At 34.7% G+C, this 16,118-nt stretch overlaps 1 protein-coding gene across 3 annotated transcripts in view; it reads right to left on the bottom strand.

Annotated features, from left to right (window-relative positions):
• LOC143255502 (tectonic-2-like) overlaps positions 1–16,118 on the bottom strand; it is a 100,255-nt gene that overhangs the window by 43,195 nt on the left and 40,942 nt on the right. For all 3 annotated transcript variants that reach the window (XM_076511257.1, XM_076511259.1, XM_076511258.1), the window contains exon 9: positions 6,982–7,099. In XM_076511257.1, the coding sequence (XP_076367372.1) occupies positions 6,982–7,099 (118 nt within the window). The remainder of the gene's footprint in view (positions 1–6,981; positions 7,100–16,118) is intronic.

Below are 16,118 nucleotides of genomic sequence, written 5' to 3'. Positions count from 1 at the left end.
AATCATTCTTTTATATGAATTAACTGTCATTCCTAAAACTGTCAACTTGCAACAGTTCCTCCTATCAGAGAACTATTTGAAAAATGGAAAATATCGTGATTTCCGAGAGGCTATAATTAACATCTAGGTACATATATTGCTAAGCAAGTCTCAGTGAACAGTATGTGTGTGACAATGCAAGTCAAAACACTTCTGAATTCTTTGAATAAACAAACGTGATGTTCTACTTACCCTTGATACCATGAATAAACAGAGTTTAGATGTCTGTATATGCAATATATCCACATTTGTTATTCCTCTCGCTGTGTAGTTTGTTCAAAGAATTCAGAAGTGTTTTGACCAGAAGAAATCCATTTTTGGTTGCCTAGTTGTTTTATAGATTTGAGAATAGAAAATTAAGCGTTTTTTCTTTTAAGACTATGGAAAGTATAATTCTTTAGTTAAATGTAAATTTTCTTGAGCAGATATACTGTTTAACCCTTGCAAAGTAATATGAAATTAACGTATTTTTCTTACCTTCCCCAATTTCAAATACTTACAACTTTCTTGTTTAATGGTGGTTACAATACTAAACTGTTGCATAGTTATTAGTATGAGGAAAAAGTAAATTTCACCCTTTCAGAAACTACTAAATCCTTAGAGATAGTGTCATAAACTTAGTGGTTAAGTAAACACGGAAATACGTTTAAAATAATTGAGTGGATGCAAGTAATACCTCTGTAATAAACGATAGGTATAGACACCCTTGTGCAAATTAATTGAAACAAGACGGAAAATTACGATTTTTTACAATTTTTTGGCTTTTATTTCTGAAAATCCAAAAATTACTCACAAATTAATACATAATATGACCGCCTTTATTTTTCAGAAGATCATTAATCCACTTTAGCATCGAGTCAACGAGTTGACTGCAATCTTTATTAATTTTTGGATCGCGGTACCACACCTCAATTATGGCCTCAATTAGCTTATCTTTCATAGTACAGTCTTTTCCCCAAAGTCTTTTTTTTTTTTTTGTAAATCTCCCAAAGATTTTCAATAGGATTTAAGTCCGGAGAGTTTTCAGGCCAGTCCAGCACATTTGTTCGCGTTGTAGTCATAAAATTCTTCACAAATTTTGATGTGTGGCACGAAGCCAGATCTTGCTGAAAAATCCCAGATCCATCTGGAAATCTCTTTTTCAATTCTGGAACGACTCTTTTCTGCAAAACTTTGATGTACTGTGGTCCTCGCATCATACCTTCTACAATACATAAGCCTCCGACGCCACAGTAGCTGAAAAAGCCCCAAAACATCTTCTTCAAGGGATGTTTTACGAACTCATTTATGTGAGATTCTCGAAGTTTCTCACCTGGAGATCTGCGAACATGCAGGCTTCTTTAACCCTGTACGAAGAAATGAGTCTCGTCACTGAATAACACCTTCCTCCATTGTTCTTGTGTCCAGTTCTTGTATTTCAGACCCTAAATGTTACATTTTTTCTTCATTGAGTTGGTAAGTTGTTTTCGAATGGTCTCCTTGTCCTTCTAACGCAATTTCGAATGACGTAATATTCTTCAAAATTTCGTCATATATCCCAAAAATAGATCGACCGTACTGCAAAACACAGCTAATGACGCCGTCTGTGTGAAAAAAATGACTATTAAAGGAAATAAGTGGGTCCAGCGAGCCTACACTGGCCGCCATGATGAAAATATTGTAAAATGACCATTTGTTTCAATTAATTTGCACAAGGATGCAGTCATCAATTATCCCCATGTAAGATTTGTTTTGTTTGTTGTGTTTTTGAATTTCGCGTAAAGCTACATGAGGGCTATCTGCGCTAGCCGTCCCTAACTTAGCAGTGTAAAACTAGAGGGAAGGCAGCTCGTCATCACCACCCATCGCCAACTCTTGGGCTACTCTTTTACCAACGAACAGTGGAACTGACCGTAAAATTATAACGGCCCCACGGCTGAAAAGGCGAGCATGTTTGGTGCAACGGGGAATCAAACTCATGACCCTCAGATTATGAATCGAGTGCCCTAACCACTTGACCATGCCGGATCCACATGTAATAAATAACTTACTTGCACGATGTTCAATACTGGTAACATTACATTACCTATCACACTGCAAAAAACATTAGTCGTTGAAAATGAATACGACATGAGGTCAATAAAGAGGAGAATATAATAATCTATGGTAGGTAGATGGTTAAAACTTTGCACTCCAACACGGATTTATTCAGTTTCGTGGGTTTGATGGTGTAAATATCCTGAATTGGATAGCTTGATAGTGTTACTTTCATGGATCTAATGGTGTAAATACCCAGAGATGGATAACTTGATAGTGTTTGTTACATTGGTTCTTTGATGTTGAAAGGAAATAACCAAAAGCAAAAACAAACGATTTTCCGACTAGTACACGTTTCCAAAATTGATTTCTCTTTCGATCAGAGCGTCATGGGGCCACAGTAATAGAGTTTACGCGATGAGGCGACCTCACTGAAGTATTAGCTATGTGAACGCACTTCTTTAACCCTTTTTCCACACAGTTATGGTCCGTTGACGCAACTCGTTTTCCAGGCTTTACAGGACTTCCCTAATATCCATCACTGCATGCAGCTTCATTAAACGTGTAATGGAGTGAAAGAGACCGGTTTCTTTTCCGAACTCTACCAATCATGCGTGTCAGATTTTGACTGTTGCTTCGTTCTTTGCTACGGAATTTTACACCTCTTGCTCAGGGCACGTCTCAAAAGTAACTTACGTTGAAATAAATATCTATGGCTTGAATTTCTAGACCCTCGGAATAAAACTACCAACTATTACTATTCACACTTTTATAAGCATTCTTGTTCAAACATGATTTAAAACGATCCCATAAAGAAATAGGCTAAGATTAATATCCTACAGAAAAACGAAATAAACTACCAATAATTCAAAGATTTTTCAGTAACACTTTCTATAAAATTTAATTTTAAATGTCTAACTAAACGTTTATAATATTTAAATATTACTCATCTAGAGACATATGAACAACACACTGAGGTATAAGTTTACATACAAATATAGTAACAACACACTCGGATACAATACTTAAAAGATGTAAAGATAACATAGTGAGACACAAGTTTAAATAAAAGCAACACACACATAAAAGTTTACATAATGATGTCACATACCAATATCAAGTTTACATAATGACAACACACATGTACAAGTTTACATAAAAACATAATGACAACACATACAGATACAAGTTCACATAAAGACATAATGGAAACACACTGAGATGCATAATTGTGTGTGATTTTTAATTTCAGGAATAGATTGGGAAATATTTGAGCCAAATCATGAGGTAGAAAGGTTTTAGAAACAGTTCAGCATGGCCTTCTTCACCAATCAGTTAGGAAGCCTACTAGAAACAATAGTATTTATGATTTATCATTAACAACAAATAAAGAAATGATTGAGAGGGTGGAAACTGGGGAACATTTGGGTGCAAGTAATCAGTGTTCTATTAGGTTTAATGATTTAGCTGCATATACAGGTCAGAAATAATGATATTTTGGTTACAAATTTTAAAAAAATAGCAAATTTTGAAGGGATGTGACAAGAATTATCTGTTATAAACTGGACAGTTGAGTTACTTAGAGACAACAATCAGATGTGGAAAATTTTTAAGGATAAATGTGTAAATAATCAAGGTAAATATATTTTTATAGATAGAAAAGGGTAGCTGCAAGTAAACAACCAGGTTAGCTCACAAAATGTTTAAAAGGTAAACTTAGAGAAAATCATTTTAGAAATTTAAATTGGCTGGTACAACAGAAGACTTAGAAGATTATAGAAGAACACAAAAGTTGGTGAAACAGGAAATCAGTATATCAGAAATGATGTATGAGAAAAGGTTGGAAAAAATATAAAAATTAACAGTAAGATTTCTTTAAATACATTAAGAGTAAACAAAATGTTAAAATGGGATAAGACCATTGAGGGATAACAAAAAAGGCTAGTATCTGATGGTTATGAGATGGCTTGGTAATTAAATTTGGATTTTTCTTTAGTTTTTACCAATGAAGACTTTAGTGGTATTCCACATCTTGAACAGTTGATAAATGGAAATAAGATGAAACAAGATGAATGCATTAATTCTGAGCTGGTTAAAAAAAAAAAAAAAAACTTGGGAAGTTTAAAAAAAAAGAATAAGGTTCCAGGGCAGAATATTTCTCCAAGGATTTAGAAGGAAGTTAAAGATTGGACACATGGGTCAGCTGCTACTATTTTTTGTAAGTTTTTGAATACTGGACAGTTACTAGAGAATGGAAGTTAGTTAATGTAATTCCTCTTTTCAAGGTAGGTGATAAAAATTGTCGCAGTAATTATAATCTCATTAATTAGTCTTACATCAGTTGCAGAAACAGTTTCAAAAGATCCTTTCCAAAGTCATTTAACAAAGTTTAAAATTTTATTGGATAATTAACATGGTTTAATTCAGGAAAAATCTTGCTTTAGAAATCTTCTGACATTTTTTGAAAAGGTTACAACATTGGTAGATGAGGGAAAGAGTGTAGATTTGGAGTATCTGGGTTTGTGAAAAGCATTTGACAAAGTTACACATGAAAGGCTTGTAAAAAAATATAATCTCTGTAGGTGGGGGGAATAAGTTAAAAGACTGGATAGAAGAGTAGCTGGATGCAAAAAAGCAGAGGGTAGTTACATATGGAGTTAAGTCAAACTGTATTAATGTCACAAGTGGTGTACCTCATGGCTCAGTCTTAGGACAACTGCTCTTTTTGATTTATATCAATGATATAAATGAAGGAATAGTCAATAAACTTCTTAAATTTACAGATGATATTAAGGTTTTGGGTGTTGCTGGCTGTGAAAAGGATGCTGCTGATTTAGATCACCTATAGAGTTGGGTAAATAAATGGCAGAGAAGTTTTAATTATGATAAATTCATAATAATGCACATTGGTTATCGTAACTTGAATTATAAGTGTGATATGGATGGGAATAACCTTAACAGTATCATGACGACAAGGGATTTTGTGTAATGGTTGATTAGTCTCTAAAGCCATCGAAGCAGTATGCTGTTGCTAGTGGTAGGGCAAATAGGATTTGGGATTATATCTATAGAAATATCGAATACAATGCTAAAAAAGGTTATAATTTAATTCTATAGATCACTAGTTAGGCCACATTTGAAGTATTGTGTCTAGTCTTGGGCTCCTTACCTTAAAAGAACATTAAATTGTTGAGAAGGATTTGGAGGATGGCGACTAGAATGGGGCCTGTATAATCTCTGAACCTGTTGTCTCTTGAAAAATAAAAATTAGAGGTGTTTAAAATTTTAAATAGAGCTGATAGTGTTGATGCATCATCTTTTTTTTTTCAAAATTAATGGCAAAAATTAAAGAAATAGGGGACAAAAATACAATATTTTGGCAAGTTTGGAGTTATATTAAGCTGAGATAGTTTCATTTCTTCAACAGGGTGGTTGGCCTTGGAAATGGGTTTTATTTGAATTTTGTGGAGGCAGTAAATTTAATTGAGTTTAAGAGAAAGCTTTATAAGTATATGAATAATAACTCTGGCTTTACAATTTTTGTTTAAATTTATGTATTAATAGTTTTACATTAGCTTAGATGGACCCATAGGTTTGTCCCAAAATATTATGTTAAGTTCATATATTAACAATATACTAATATACAAGTTTACATAGACCTATGGACCATACACTGAGATGCAAGTTTATATAAAGACATAAGGACAATTTACACAGATACAAGTTCATATAAAGACAAAATGATAACACACTGAGATGCAAGTGTACTTAGACATAATGGCAATACACTAATATAAAAGTTTACACAGAAGTAAAACAACACACACAAATATAAGTTTACACAGACATATGGACAACAAACTAAGATATAAGTTAACATAGCAACACACTGAGATACAAGCTAACACAAGCATAATGTACAAGATACAAATTAACACAAAGGTAATATAAGATACATACTGACACAAAGATATTATAAGAGATACAAGACAATACAAAAATAATATATGAGATACAAAACACAAGGATAAGAGATACAAGGTGACAGATGGACAATACGAGATATAAGCTAACACAAGGACAATATAACAGACAAGCTAACACAAGGATAAAGAGACACAAATATGAATTAACTTGAAGACAATACAATATTCAAGCTTAAAGACAAAACGCAACATTTATGCTTGAACTTTGTGAACGTTAGGTGTTGTTCAGATGTTAGCTTATTCCCGCATTAGATAGAAACTTGCACATGGGCAATGAACTGAGAAACGAGTTTAATGATAACACACTGAAATGCAGCTCATAAAAGTTAAGACAGCAATAAATTAAAACCTGTAAACTTTGTTCTTTCTCAAAAATTGCAAGTTTTACACATTGTTTTTCAAAAGATTTTAAACATTTTGGATTAAGTGATTCGGCTGCGCCATCTGTTATCATAAACCTACTTTAATACAAAATAATTTCTACAGAGCGAATTGAAAATCCCTGACAAAGAAAACAGGAATATTTTGCACGCAGATATAAAAGTGAAAACACAAACTAATGCATCAGAAAGTAAACAGATAGAGAAAGAAACAACAAACGATCATAAGAGCAGTCACACAGGATGGATAAACAGAAAGCCAACACTTAAAATCACTAGACTGTACGTTATATCATAATGTTTTAAGTCAAACGCCGTGAATTAAAAAAAAATTACTCGATCATTAATTTTTGTTTAGCTTAAATTAACCAGATTACGTAACAAGTTTGGTAATTACCGTTTACACCTTTTCACGATCAATGTTTTAAGTAAAGATTTCAAAAATAGACGGACTCCCATACCTCCACAAATATATATACATATATAAATTGCAAGTCATTTTAATGTATTAAAGCAAATTTAGTGATTCAATAACTTTCATAGTTAATATGCTTCTTTACCTCAAATGTTCACAGTTTCTTAGCTGTTCATCAGCCACAGTTAAAACACAACCAGACATGATATCTACTCCAAATCCAACTTCTTCTTTACTCGCTTCTTCGCAGAGGTTATTAGGACCTGGTAACACAAATGTATAGTAGAAGAACTATAAACACCTCAGGCTTTCAACGTAATCGTCAGAACTTTATATATATCGGGCTCATAAGAAAATCAAGCCTATAAGGTTAAACCCTAAATCTATCAGACTCTTAACACAGTTGTTAGAAGGTTAAATCTACTTGGCTGGTTATTACCACTAGTATCAGAACTACCAAGCTTTTAAAACAGTTAAATGTTTGTTTGTTTTGCAATTTCGCACAAAGCTACTCGCGGGCTATCTGTGCTAGCCGTCCCTAATTTAGCAGTGTAAGACTAGAGGGAAGGCAGCTAGTCATCATCACCCACCGCCAACTCTTGGGCTACTCTTTTACCAACGAATAGTGGGATTGACCGTCACATTATAACGCCCCCACGGCTGAAATGGTGAGCATGTTTGGCGCTACCGGGATGCGAACCCGCGACCCTCAGTTTACGAGTCGCACGCTTTAACACGCTTGGCCATGCCGGGCCTAAACAGTTAAATATTTGAAATAGTAGGATAAGAAAGAGAAACAAGAAAATGACTAAAGCAGAGAATGTCAAATGACAGAGAGAGAAAAAAAAAAAAACAGACACATACAAACCAAGAAAGAAACAGTCGGAGAAACAGATGAATGACAAAGATAAACGGTTAAAGTAACAGGCGAGCTGACAAAGAGAGGAAAACAAAGAATCGAAGAGAAAGAGAGACAAATGAAAAAACGAGGGCTAATAACAAGAGACAGAGATACACGATGTGTCAGGGAGATAAAAAACAACGGATATTGATAAAGATAAACAAACGTAATGACAAGATACAGCCTGTGAGAAACAACTGACGGAGACAGTCAGACTTTGGTATGTGCGTAGTTTTAATTTTCTTCTAAGGGAAAGCAAAGAACCAAATTCTTGTCTCCCTTCACTCTTATAGTAAGTATAGTATATGCCACAGAACGACAGTTGGTGTAGATTCTTGTTTGGAAGAACAACAACAGATGAAAAATTTGGCACAAAGCCTGACATCAACAGAGTTGGTGGTTTATCTCTAACACAAACCACCGAAGAAGAAACGGTGATTTAGAATGCTTCGTGGTCAAACCAATCGGATCACGTATACGAATTGATTGTCCGGGATAATCTGTGAGGTTGAGAGACTTAAAAGATTCAATACTGTGGTCTAAGCAACCGAATTTGTTGATAGCGCACGTGCCGCCGAAAATTGTTTTGTTGCACAGCAAAGCAGAGAATTTTAAAAACATGACCGTGAGAAACAGTAAAATAAAGCTTATTTGCTTTTCATTAAAACTACTGCCACAAATTCACATCGCCTTAAGAGAAAATCGTTTAATTTATATACGATGTTGACAATAACCAGATTTAAAACTGTCAGCTTGTTTTGTTTGTTTTATTACAGAGCTTGACAAATGAATAAAACTAGTTTAAGCTCTGTAATAAAACAAAATTTTTTTATAAGTTTGCGTACCTCTGGTTAGAATGGTATATTAAATTTCTATATTAATTGCTGAGTCGATTTTAGTTCTGGCCTAAATTTAAAGCTGTGGTCAAAAGCTAATAATAATAGTTTCTAAACTTCTTGCTCTGTTTATGTGTTGTGTGTAGCTACTCAAACTTATAAAACAAAAACTTATACTTATCAAATTGATACTCAGAGACATTTTCGGCTGTAATCCCACTATTTTGTAAGCTTCGGCCACCTTAGAAAAGACGCAGGTTAGACTTAATTCCACATAATAAACTAAAAATACAAAATAATGATATTTAAACTTCATAAAGGTCTTTCTTTCTATCTACCTATTTGCAAGACTTTAGTATAAGAATGTTGTGTTTATTTCTCTGTTTTAGAGCAAACACACATTGGGCTATCTGCTGTACGTACCGCGAGGAATCGAACCGCTGTGAGTGGATTCCCAAGACAAAATGACCAACCTTTAAATGATCTTCTTTAGAACCAGAAACGTTCCCTATATTTTCATCCCAAACACAAAATAACAAAGGCAAATCCTGTTTGGTTTGGTTTGTTTTGATTTTCGCACAAAGCAACACGAGGGCTATCTGCGCTAGCCGTCCGTAAGTTTGCAGTGTACGATTAAAGAGAAGGCAGCTAGTTATCACCGCCCACCGCCAACTCTTGGGCTACTCTTTTAACAACGAAGAGTGCGATTGATCGTAACATTGTAACGCTCCCACGGCTGAAAGGGCAAGCATGTTTGGTATGACGGGGATTCGAAACCGCGACCCTCAGATTACGAGTCGAGTGCCTTATCCACCTAGCCACGCCGGGCCAAATCCTGTTTGTAAAACACCTATGCCCCAACTTTAACCAATGGCCTTCATAAACTAATCAGGTCTACAACCTTTTATAAAGTGTCTGTTATATAAATACCATCTAGAGATAACATGTCCTAAAGATCGGAAGAATAGACAAGGGCAAACAAATATGTTCCGATCTAATTCACAAGAAGGAACATAGACCCTCAACCTTTTGCTACACATAAAGGGTAATAACTCCGGATCATTCAACTCAAGTGGAATTACAACACCTTAGCTTTTCGCCTAAGAAATAATAATAATACACTTTTGACTCGGGTCAAAGTAAAAATTTATTGTTCGTACTCAAAAGTTAAGAATAAGATTTATCTTTTAACAAGAGACTGATATATTAACTTCTAACCTTTCCAGTGATACGTTAATACTATCAGCCTGAAAATCAAAATGAAAATAAGTAAATATAAGATGAAAGCTACACACAATGGGCTATTTGTGCTGTTCGCAGGACGAGTATTGAAACCCGAATTTAAGCATCCAAGTCTGCAGAATTTCCGCTGAAGGGCGCGTAAATTGTAAATAAACGACCCCTCTTAGTTTACTAGAATACGGAACTTTCCTTCTCCAGTTTTTTTATATATTTTACCTGCTATAGCATCTTTCAATTAAATCATTTGACATTGTTTCAAGCGGTGTTACTAGTTACCAGAGAGACAGACAAGATGCTGTATTTATATCTATAACTTTCCAAATTTTGTAACACAAATTCAGCTATCTCCGATTCAGAACTAACAGAGAAAAGGGAAGACAACTGGTATACAGCGCCATCTCCTTGTCTGAACGAATACTGAGATTTGACGTTATTTTAGAATATATCTAAGGCCCTACAGTTCGGAACTTATTTTTGAGGCAACGGGGCACGAGCCGGGAACTTTCTGGTTTATATTCCGGACACATTAACTACCGAGGCATCGCTGTTGTGGTAGTGAACATTAAATGAAAATGAACTTTGTATTAGGTAATTTTACTGCTAAACTTAAGAATCAGAGAATTAACTTCAACCTTGTCAGTATCCTTACATTCGGAATACTGTTATAAACACTGTTTGTGTTGTGTATTTATACAAAAGCCATTAATGATAACTTCTCTAGCTTTGAGTCACTAACAAGTGGGAAGGCTGCTAATCAAATGCACATTACCATCCACACTAATGAATTAACTGTCACTCTTATAACATATGGATTTGAACTCTCCCTCAACAAACACACTAGTACACTATGTTTGTGTATGTGTAAATATATATATATTAACAGTGGGAGTTAAAATTTTCAACTTTACAAGAATATCTGAAATTCAGAAATGTACCTTACGTAATGTTTAACAACCAAACACGTTCATAACATTAAAACCTGAGTTTTTATTTCGAAACTAACCTAACAAATGAATTAAACAAAGCACTGCTTCTTGTTCATTCTGTTTTGTTTTTGGTTTTTTGTTTCCTTCCACGCAAGTCCATGGAATTCGCAAATGGAGTCCATAAACAATAAATTATTCACAGTGAATTAGCAATAAAGCTTATAGTGCCAGCTGATAAAACGTGTAGAGTCGTGAAACGGCAGGACAGAAAGTAAATTTATATAATGTCGTCAAAACCCTAACTTGCACTTCGAACCACTAACATCACGAACGAAACTCTGATGTGCGTGTAAGGGGAAGTCCGTTTGGCACATGAACATTTACTAGAAAAACACTGATTGCAAGTTGTATGACGTTATATTAAATGGATTTTGCGACCTGACAACAGATTGCAGGTTGTGTGACTTTATAATAACTGGGTTGTATCACCTGACAATTGATTATAAGTTATGCGATTTTATAATAGCTGGGACATATCACCAGATGACTGATTGTAGGTTGTGTAACTGATAATAAATGGGTTGTATCACCTGATGACTGACTGTAGGTTGTGTGACCTTATAATAACTGGGTTGTATCACCTTACAATTGATTGTAAGTTGTGTAACCTCATAATGATTGGGTTCTGTCACCTGACAATTGATTATAAGTTATGCGATTTTATAATAGCTGGGATGTATCACCAGATGGCTGATAGTAGGTTGTGTGATTTTGTAATAGCTGGATTGTATCACCTGATGATTAACTGTGGGTTGTGTTACTGATAAAAAATAATTCTATCACCTGATAACTGACTGTACGTTGTGTGACTGATAATAACTGGGTTGTATAATCTGATGACTGATTGTGGGTTGTGTGACTATATAATAACTGGGTTGTAACACCTGATGACTAATTGTAGGTTGTGTGACTGATAATAAATGGGTTGTATCACCTAATTGTAGGTTGTGTGACTTTGTATTATGTTGTTCGAAAAATAATGGCGGATTTTATATCAAAATTGTAGTCAATTATAGGAATAAGAAACCTGTCATTTTTACAACTTCATATACACCATTGAAAACTAAAGTTTCCTTCTATTCATTAGTGTTTTTATTCTTTTCTAAAACAGTATTTTCAGTATTTCAAACCCTTAATGATGGAAAAACAATTGCGCATCATTTTTGTTTTTTTTGTTTGTTTGTTTTTTTGCATGAATCCAAACTTGGTCAAAATGCATCACAAACAGCTCGCACAGTACAGTACAGAGTTGGTTCCAAAAGTTTCGTAATGGAGATGTGAGTCTTGAAGATACAGAGGGCAGATGCCGTCCTTCTCCTGTCGTAATCGACCAAGTGAGAACGTTAGTGGAAAGAAACCTGCGCCAAACTGTTAGAGAAATGACATAAAATTGGGTGTTGGCATTTCCACAATTTCGGACCATCTTGAGCACATTGGAAAAGTTAAAAAGCTCGACAAGTGGGTTCCACACAAACTCAGTGAAAATCAGTAAAATCGTCGTTTTGAACTGTGCTCTACGCTGACTTTGTGCAACAAAAATGACCCATTTCATGATCAAACTGTCGCCTGTAATGAAAAGCGGACCCTTTACGACAACAAAAAGCGATCTACACAGCGTCTCAACCGTGACGAAGTTTGAAAATACTTTCTAAAGCCAAAGTTGCACCAACAGAAGATTATGGTCATTGTATGGTGGTCTGCGGCCAGTATTATCCATTACAGCTTACTCAACCAGGTCCAGAACATCACTGCTGAGGTTTACCGTCAAGAATTGGAAGAAATGCATAGAAAGTTGCGTGAAAAAATGCCAGCATTAGTTAATCGAAGAGGACCAACATTAGTTCATAATAATGCTCGGCCACACGTTACTCAAATGACGCGCCATAAGCTCAATGAACTGAACTATAAAACATTGTCTCATTCTCCTTACTCCCCAGACTTTTTCAGGGATTTGGACAACTCTGCCTGTCTGTTTGTTGTCACGGTTAGTCGTGAGGACCTAGCTGTCTAATTTCAAGTACATTTTGCAGACAAGTTCAGGAGAATCTCCTAAATATTTAAATTGTCAAGTAATAGGATGCAAGGTTTGAATTTGGCAGCCATTTCAACTTTACCATCTTAATTACACAAACAGGAGCTCAACTGTTTGAATGATTGGTTTAAGGGGAAGAGGCTCAATCAAAAACGGAAATCAGTAGTAAGCTACACGAAGCCTATCCCAAACAAAATTAGCAAATAATGACGTGGAGAGCAGATGCACCTTTCTATCGAACAAGTGGTTGGTGTACCACGGCTCAACATCGTGGAAGGGGACAGCCCATGCCCTCATTTATAGCATTACTTTTTTAAGCCTGACATTTCCAAGTAACTTTTCAACTTATTATATCAAATAAAATAAAGTTTCGAATTTTATATTAGTTTATATTGCAATGCATGTGTGAAACAAAACAGTCTTTCAATTATAATTATTGTAATTTACGAAATAAAATTAAGTAAATTTTCCTTAAATGTTTTTTTTTTTTTTTTGCTTCTACATCAACGTATTTTGTTGCTATTTTTTTGTTGGCTTATTTGTGTCAATAAAACAAATGATGTGTTAGAAACTCATAAATAACGAACTCGGGTAACACAAATAGTGAGAAAAGAAAGAAAAAAATGGTTCAGAAAAATAAATGTGCTCTGAGGAAACGGCTATCAATGTGTTACTGAAAAAAAAAGTTCCAGCCATTACATCGTCAATAATGCTTCTTATCACTGTCGTATACGGAATGCGACTGTGGCTAGATGTGTAAAGTACTTGAAATGTTCGCTAAGTTTAACTTCGGATAAATAATTTAAATGGTACCTTATGTGACATGTAGGATAATCAGGCAGGGTTTGAGACTCCACAGGGCCACAGCCACCCATGGCTGATCAAAAGGAGTGCAGTTAGTAAGCAGCACTCGCCGTCCATGCGGTTATTATACAATGACAAGTGAGACTGACTGTTTCAAATATAACGACTCCGTGGCTGATTACGTGTAGAAGTGTATATCGTGGTTCGAACCTAGGATGCTCTAAACTTCAATAACGAGAGCAATCATTTAGAACTATTTAATAAAAAACAACAACACCGCAGATGACACAAAATGTGCCCGCCTAGTTCATCCGTACAAACGTGCTGCAGCGTTATTAGGCGAATACTTTGGTAACTAATAGTATCACTACGCAAAATTGTCATTTTCATTTTTAAAAGATCGCATGGTGTCTTCTTTTTGTTCATTACAAGAACAAAGGGCCTATAGAAATTTCAAGTATTTATAAAAATGAAACATCTGTTTATTAATTTCCTTATTTATTCACGTCTATAAAAGATGTCTTCAGTATAAATGCAAACCTTCAAAATAATTTTATTGATATATCAAACTATCTCTATCCGCATATAGAAACATAAAGAAAAACAAACTGACACAGTTCGAAAAATAAAAACAAAAAAATAAATCTCAAAAGTATCTATCGCACCTATATTTCGTTTTGCCCCTTCGCCTCTTTTATTGTAATTTGAAATGTTACAAAAAATGGGATTCTTTAGAAACCGTATGCATTCAAGACTTCCGAGAAATTATTTTTCTTTCTGTAAGAATTCCGCTTTGGGCTAAAAGTAAGCCTCGTCTGTGATGTCTTAATATATTAACTTGTCAGATACTGATCCACTGAGCTGACAGATAAAGTCTCCTCTCTGAATTGATCCTCAACAAAGTGCTGGAGGGATGTGTATTGTAGTCAATTTCGAAAGGACAGTTCAATAGACTTGGTTCTTCACGTGTCACTTTTATCCCCATCGAGCCTCAACTTTAAGATTATTACAGTTTTTATTTGGTGAGGCACAGAATGACACCGAAAACAGGAAAAACTGAAGGAATATTCACACATATCAACTGATAAAATTAGGATAGAAGTCAGAGTCAAATTAAAGATCGCCTACATACATACACATTAAACTGATAAAATTCAGGTAAAAGTTAAGATTTAAAACAACGATCGCCTACATACAAAGTAAATTAATAAAATTCAGGTAGAAGTTACAATTCAAAGAATGATTATTAATAAAACTGATAATATCAGAGTAAAAGTCAGAGGTAAAACAGATAAGAGGGTAAACACACAAAGAACGCATCGCAAACACCTAACAGGTTAAAGTCTCTCTCTCACACATACATATGTACTAATAAAAGAAGGTTAACATAAGCTTCTTTCTTACACATTCAGTAATCATAAGGCCTAAAGAACCACGGTTCCAAAAACCTTTTCCAAAAAGAATGTCCTTTTCGATTCTTAACCCTTTAACTGCAGTTGACAATATATGACATCATTTTTTACGCAAGATTTACACAAGCCGCAAACAAAAGGTTAACTGTGCCAACTGTTAACCGTGACGAAAAATATAACTTTTCGAAACAAATGCTATATTACCGTAGGTTGATGAAGTTTCCACAATAGATTATAATTATTTTTCTCTTTACGTGAAGCTGACTAAATCCTATGTATCGTTTTCTGCCTTGAAGAGTCCTACATAAGCCTTTCTGGAAGGAGGTTATACTTTTGTCTTGTAACGTGAAATTATCCACATGATGCGTTTTCCTGTTTTAACATGAGGTTATTCACACACTACGTTATGCTGTTTTAACGTGAGGCTAGTCACATGTTACGTTATGCTGTTTTAACGTAAGGTTAACGAAGTCCTAAACATTTCTCTGTCAAATGTTATATTCTACAGAATTACAAGACACCATATTTAAAAAAATAACAATACTGACCCTGGTTCTCTAGTCGATGTGCGATGTAAAAACAATAGCACGAGATAAATTCCAGGTGCACATCATTTTCGTATAAACAATACTTGCGAAAAGGAGACCTTACATATATTAACAAGCACGAGGTTTATATAACATTACGCAGGCTTAAAGTAAAAGTTCAGAACGAGGAAAATACACTGGTGTCTTTTTCACTTTTAGATGTTTCGCTAGCATTTAAGAAGCATAACCAGACAGAAAGACGAAATATTTACAATGTTACAGCTTCACGGATAGGCAGTGAACCGATTATAAAACACTTAACAAAACAGAATTATGATAGAAAGTACAAAAATAAATTTTAGGACACAAATGTTCACGAGAAAAATATTAAGATGAAATAGACGAAAACGATCTCATATCACGGTATAAGAATCTAGAGGAACTGAATGGAAATAAATTAATATCTATGTATGATAATCTAGAGGAACTGAATGGAAACAATCTAATATCAGTGTATGAGAATCTAGAGGAACTGAGTGGAA

The sequence above is a fragment of the Tachypleus tridentatus genome, chromosome 7 (genome assembly GCF_004210375.1).
Source record: "Tachypleus tridentatus isolate NWPU-2018 chromosome 7, ASM421037v1, whole genome shotgun sequence".
Lineage (NCBI taxonomy): Eukaryota > Metazoa > Arthropoda > Merostomata > Xiphosura > Limulidae > Tachypleus > Tachypleus tridentatus.
Note: the sequence above shows the minus strand (reverse complement) of the source record. Positions and strands in the feature narration are given on the sequence as shown.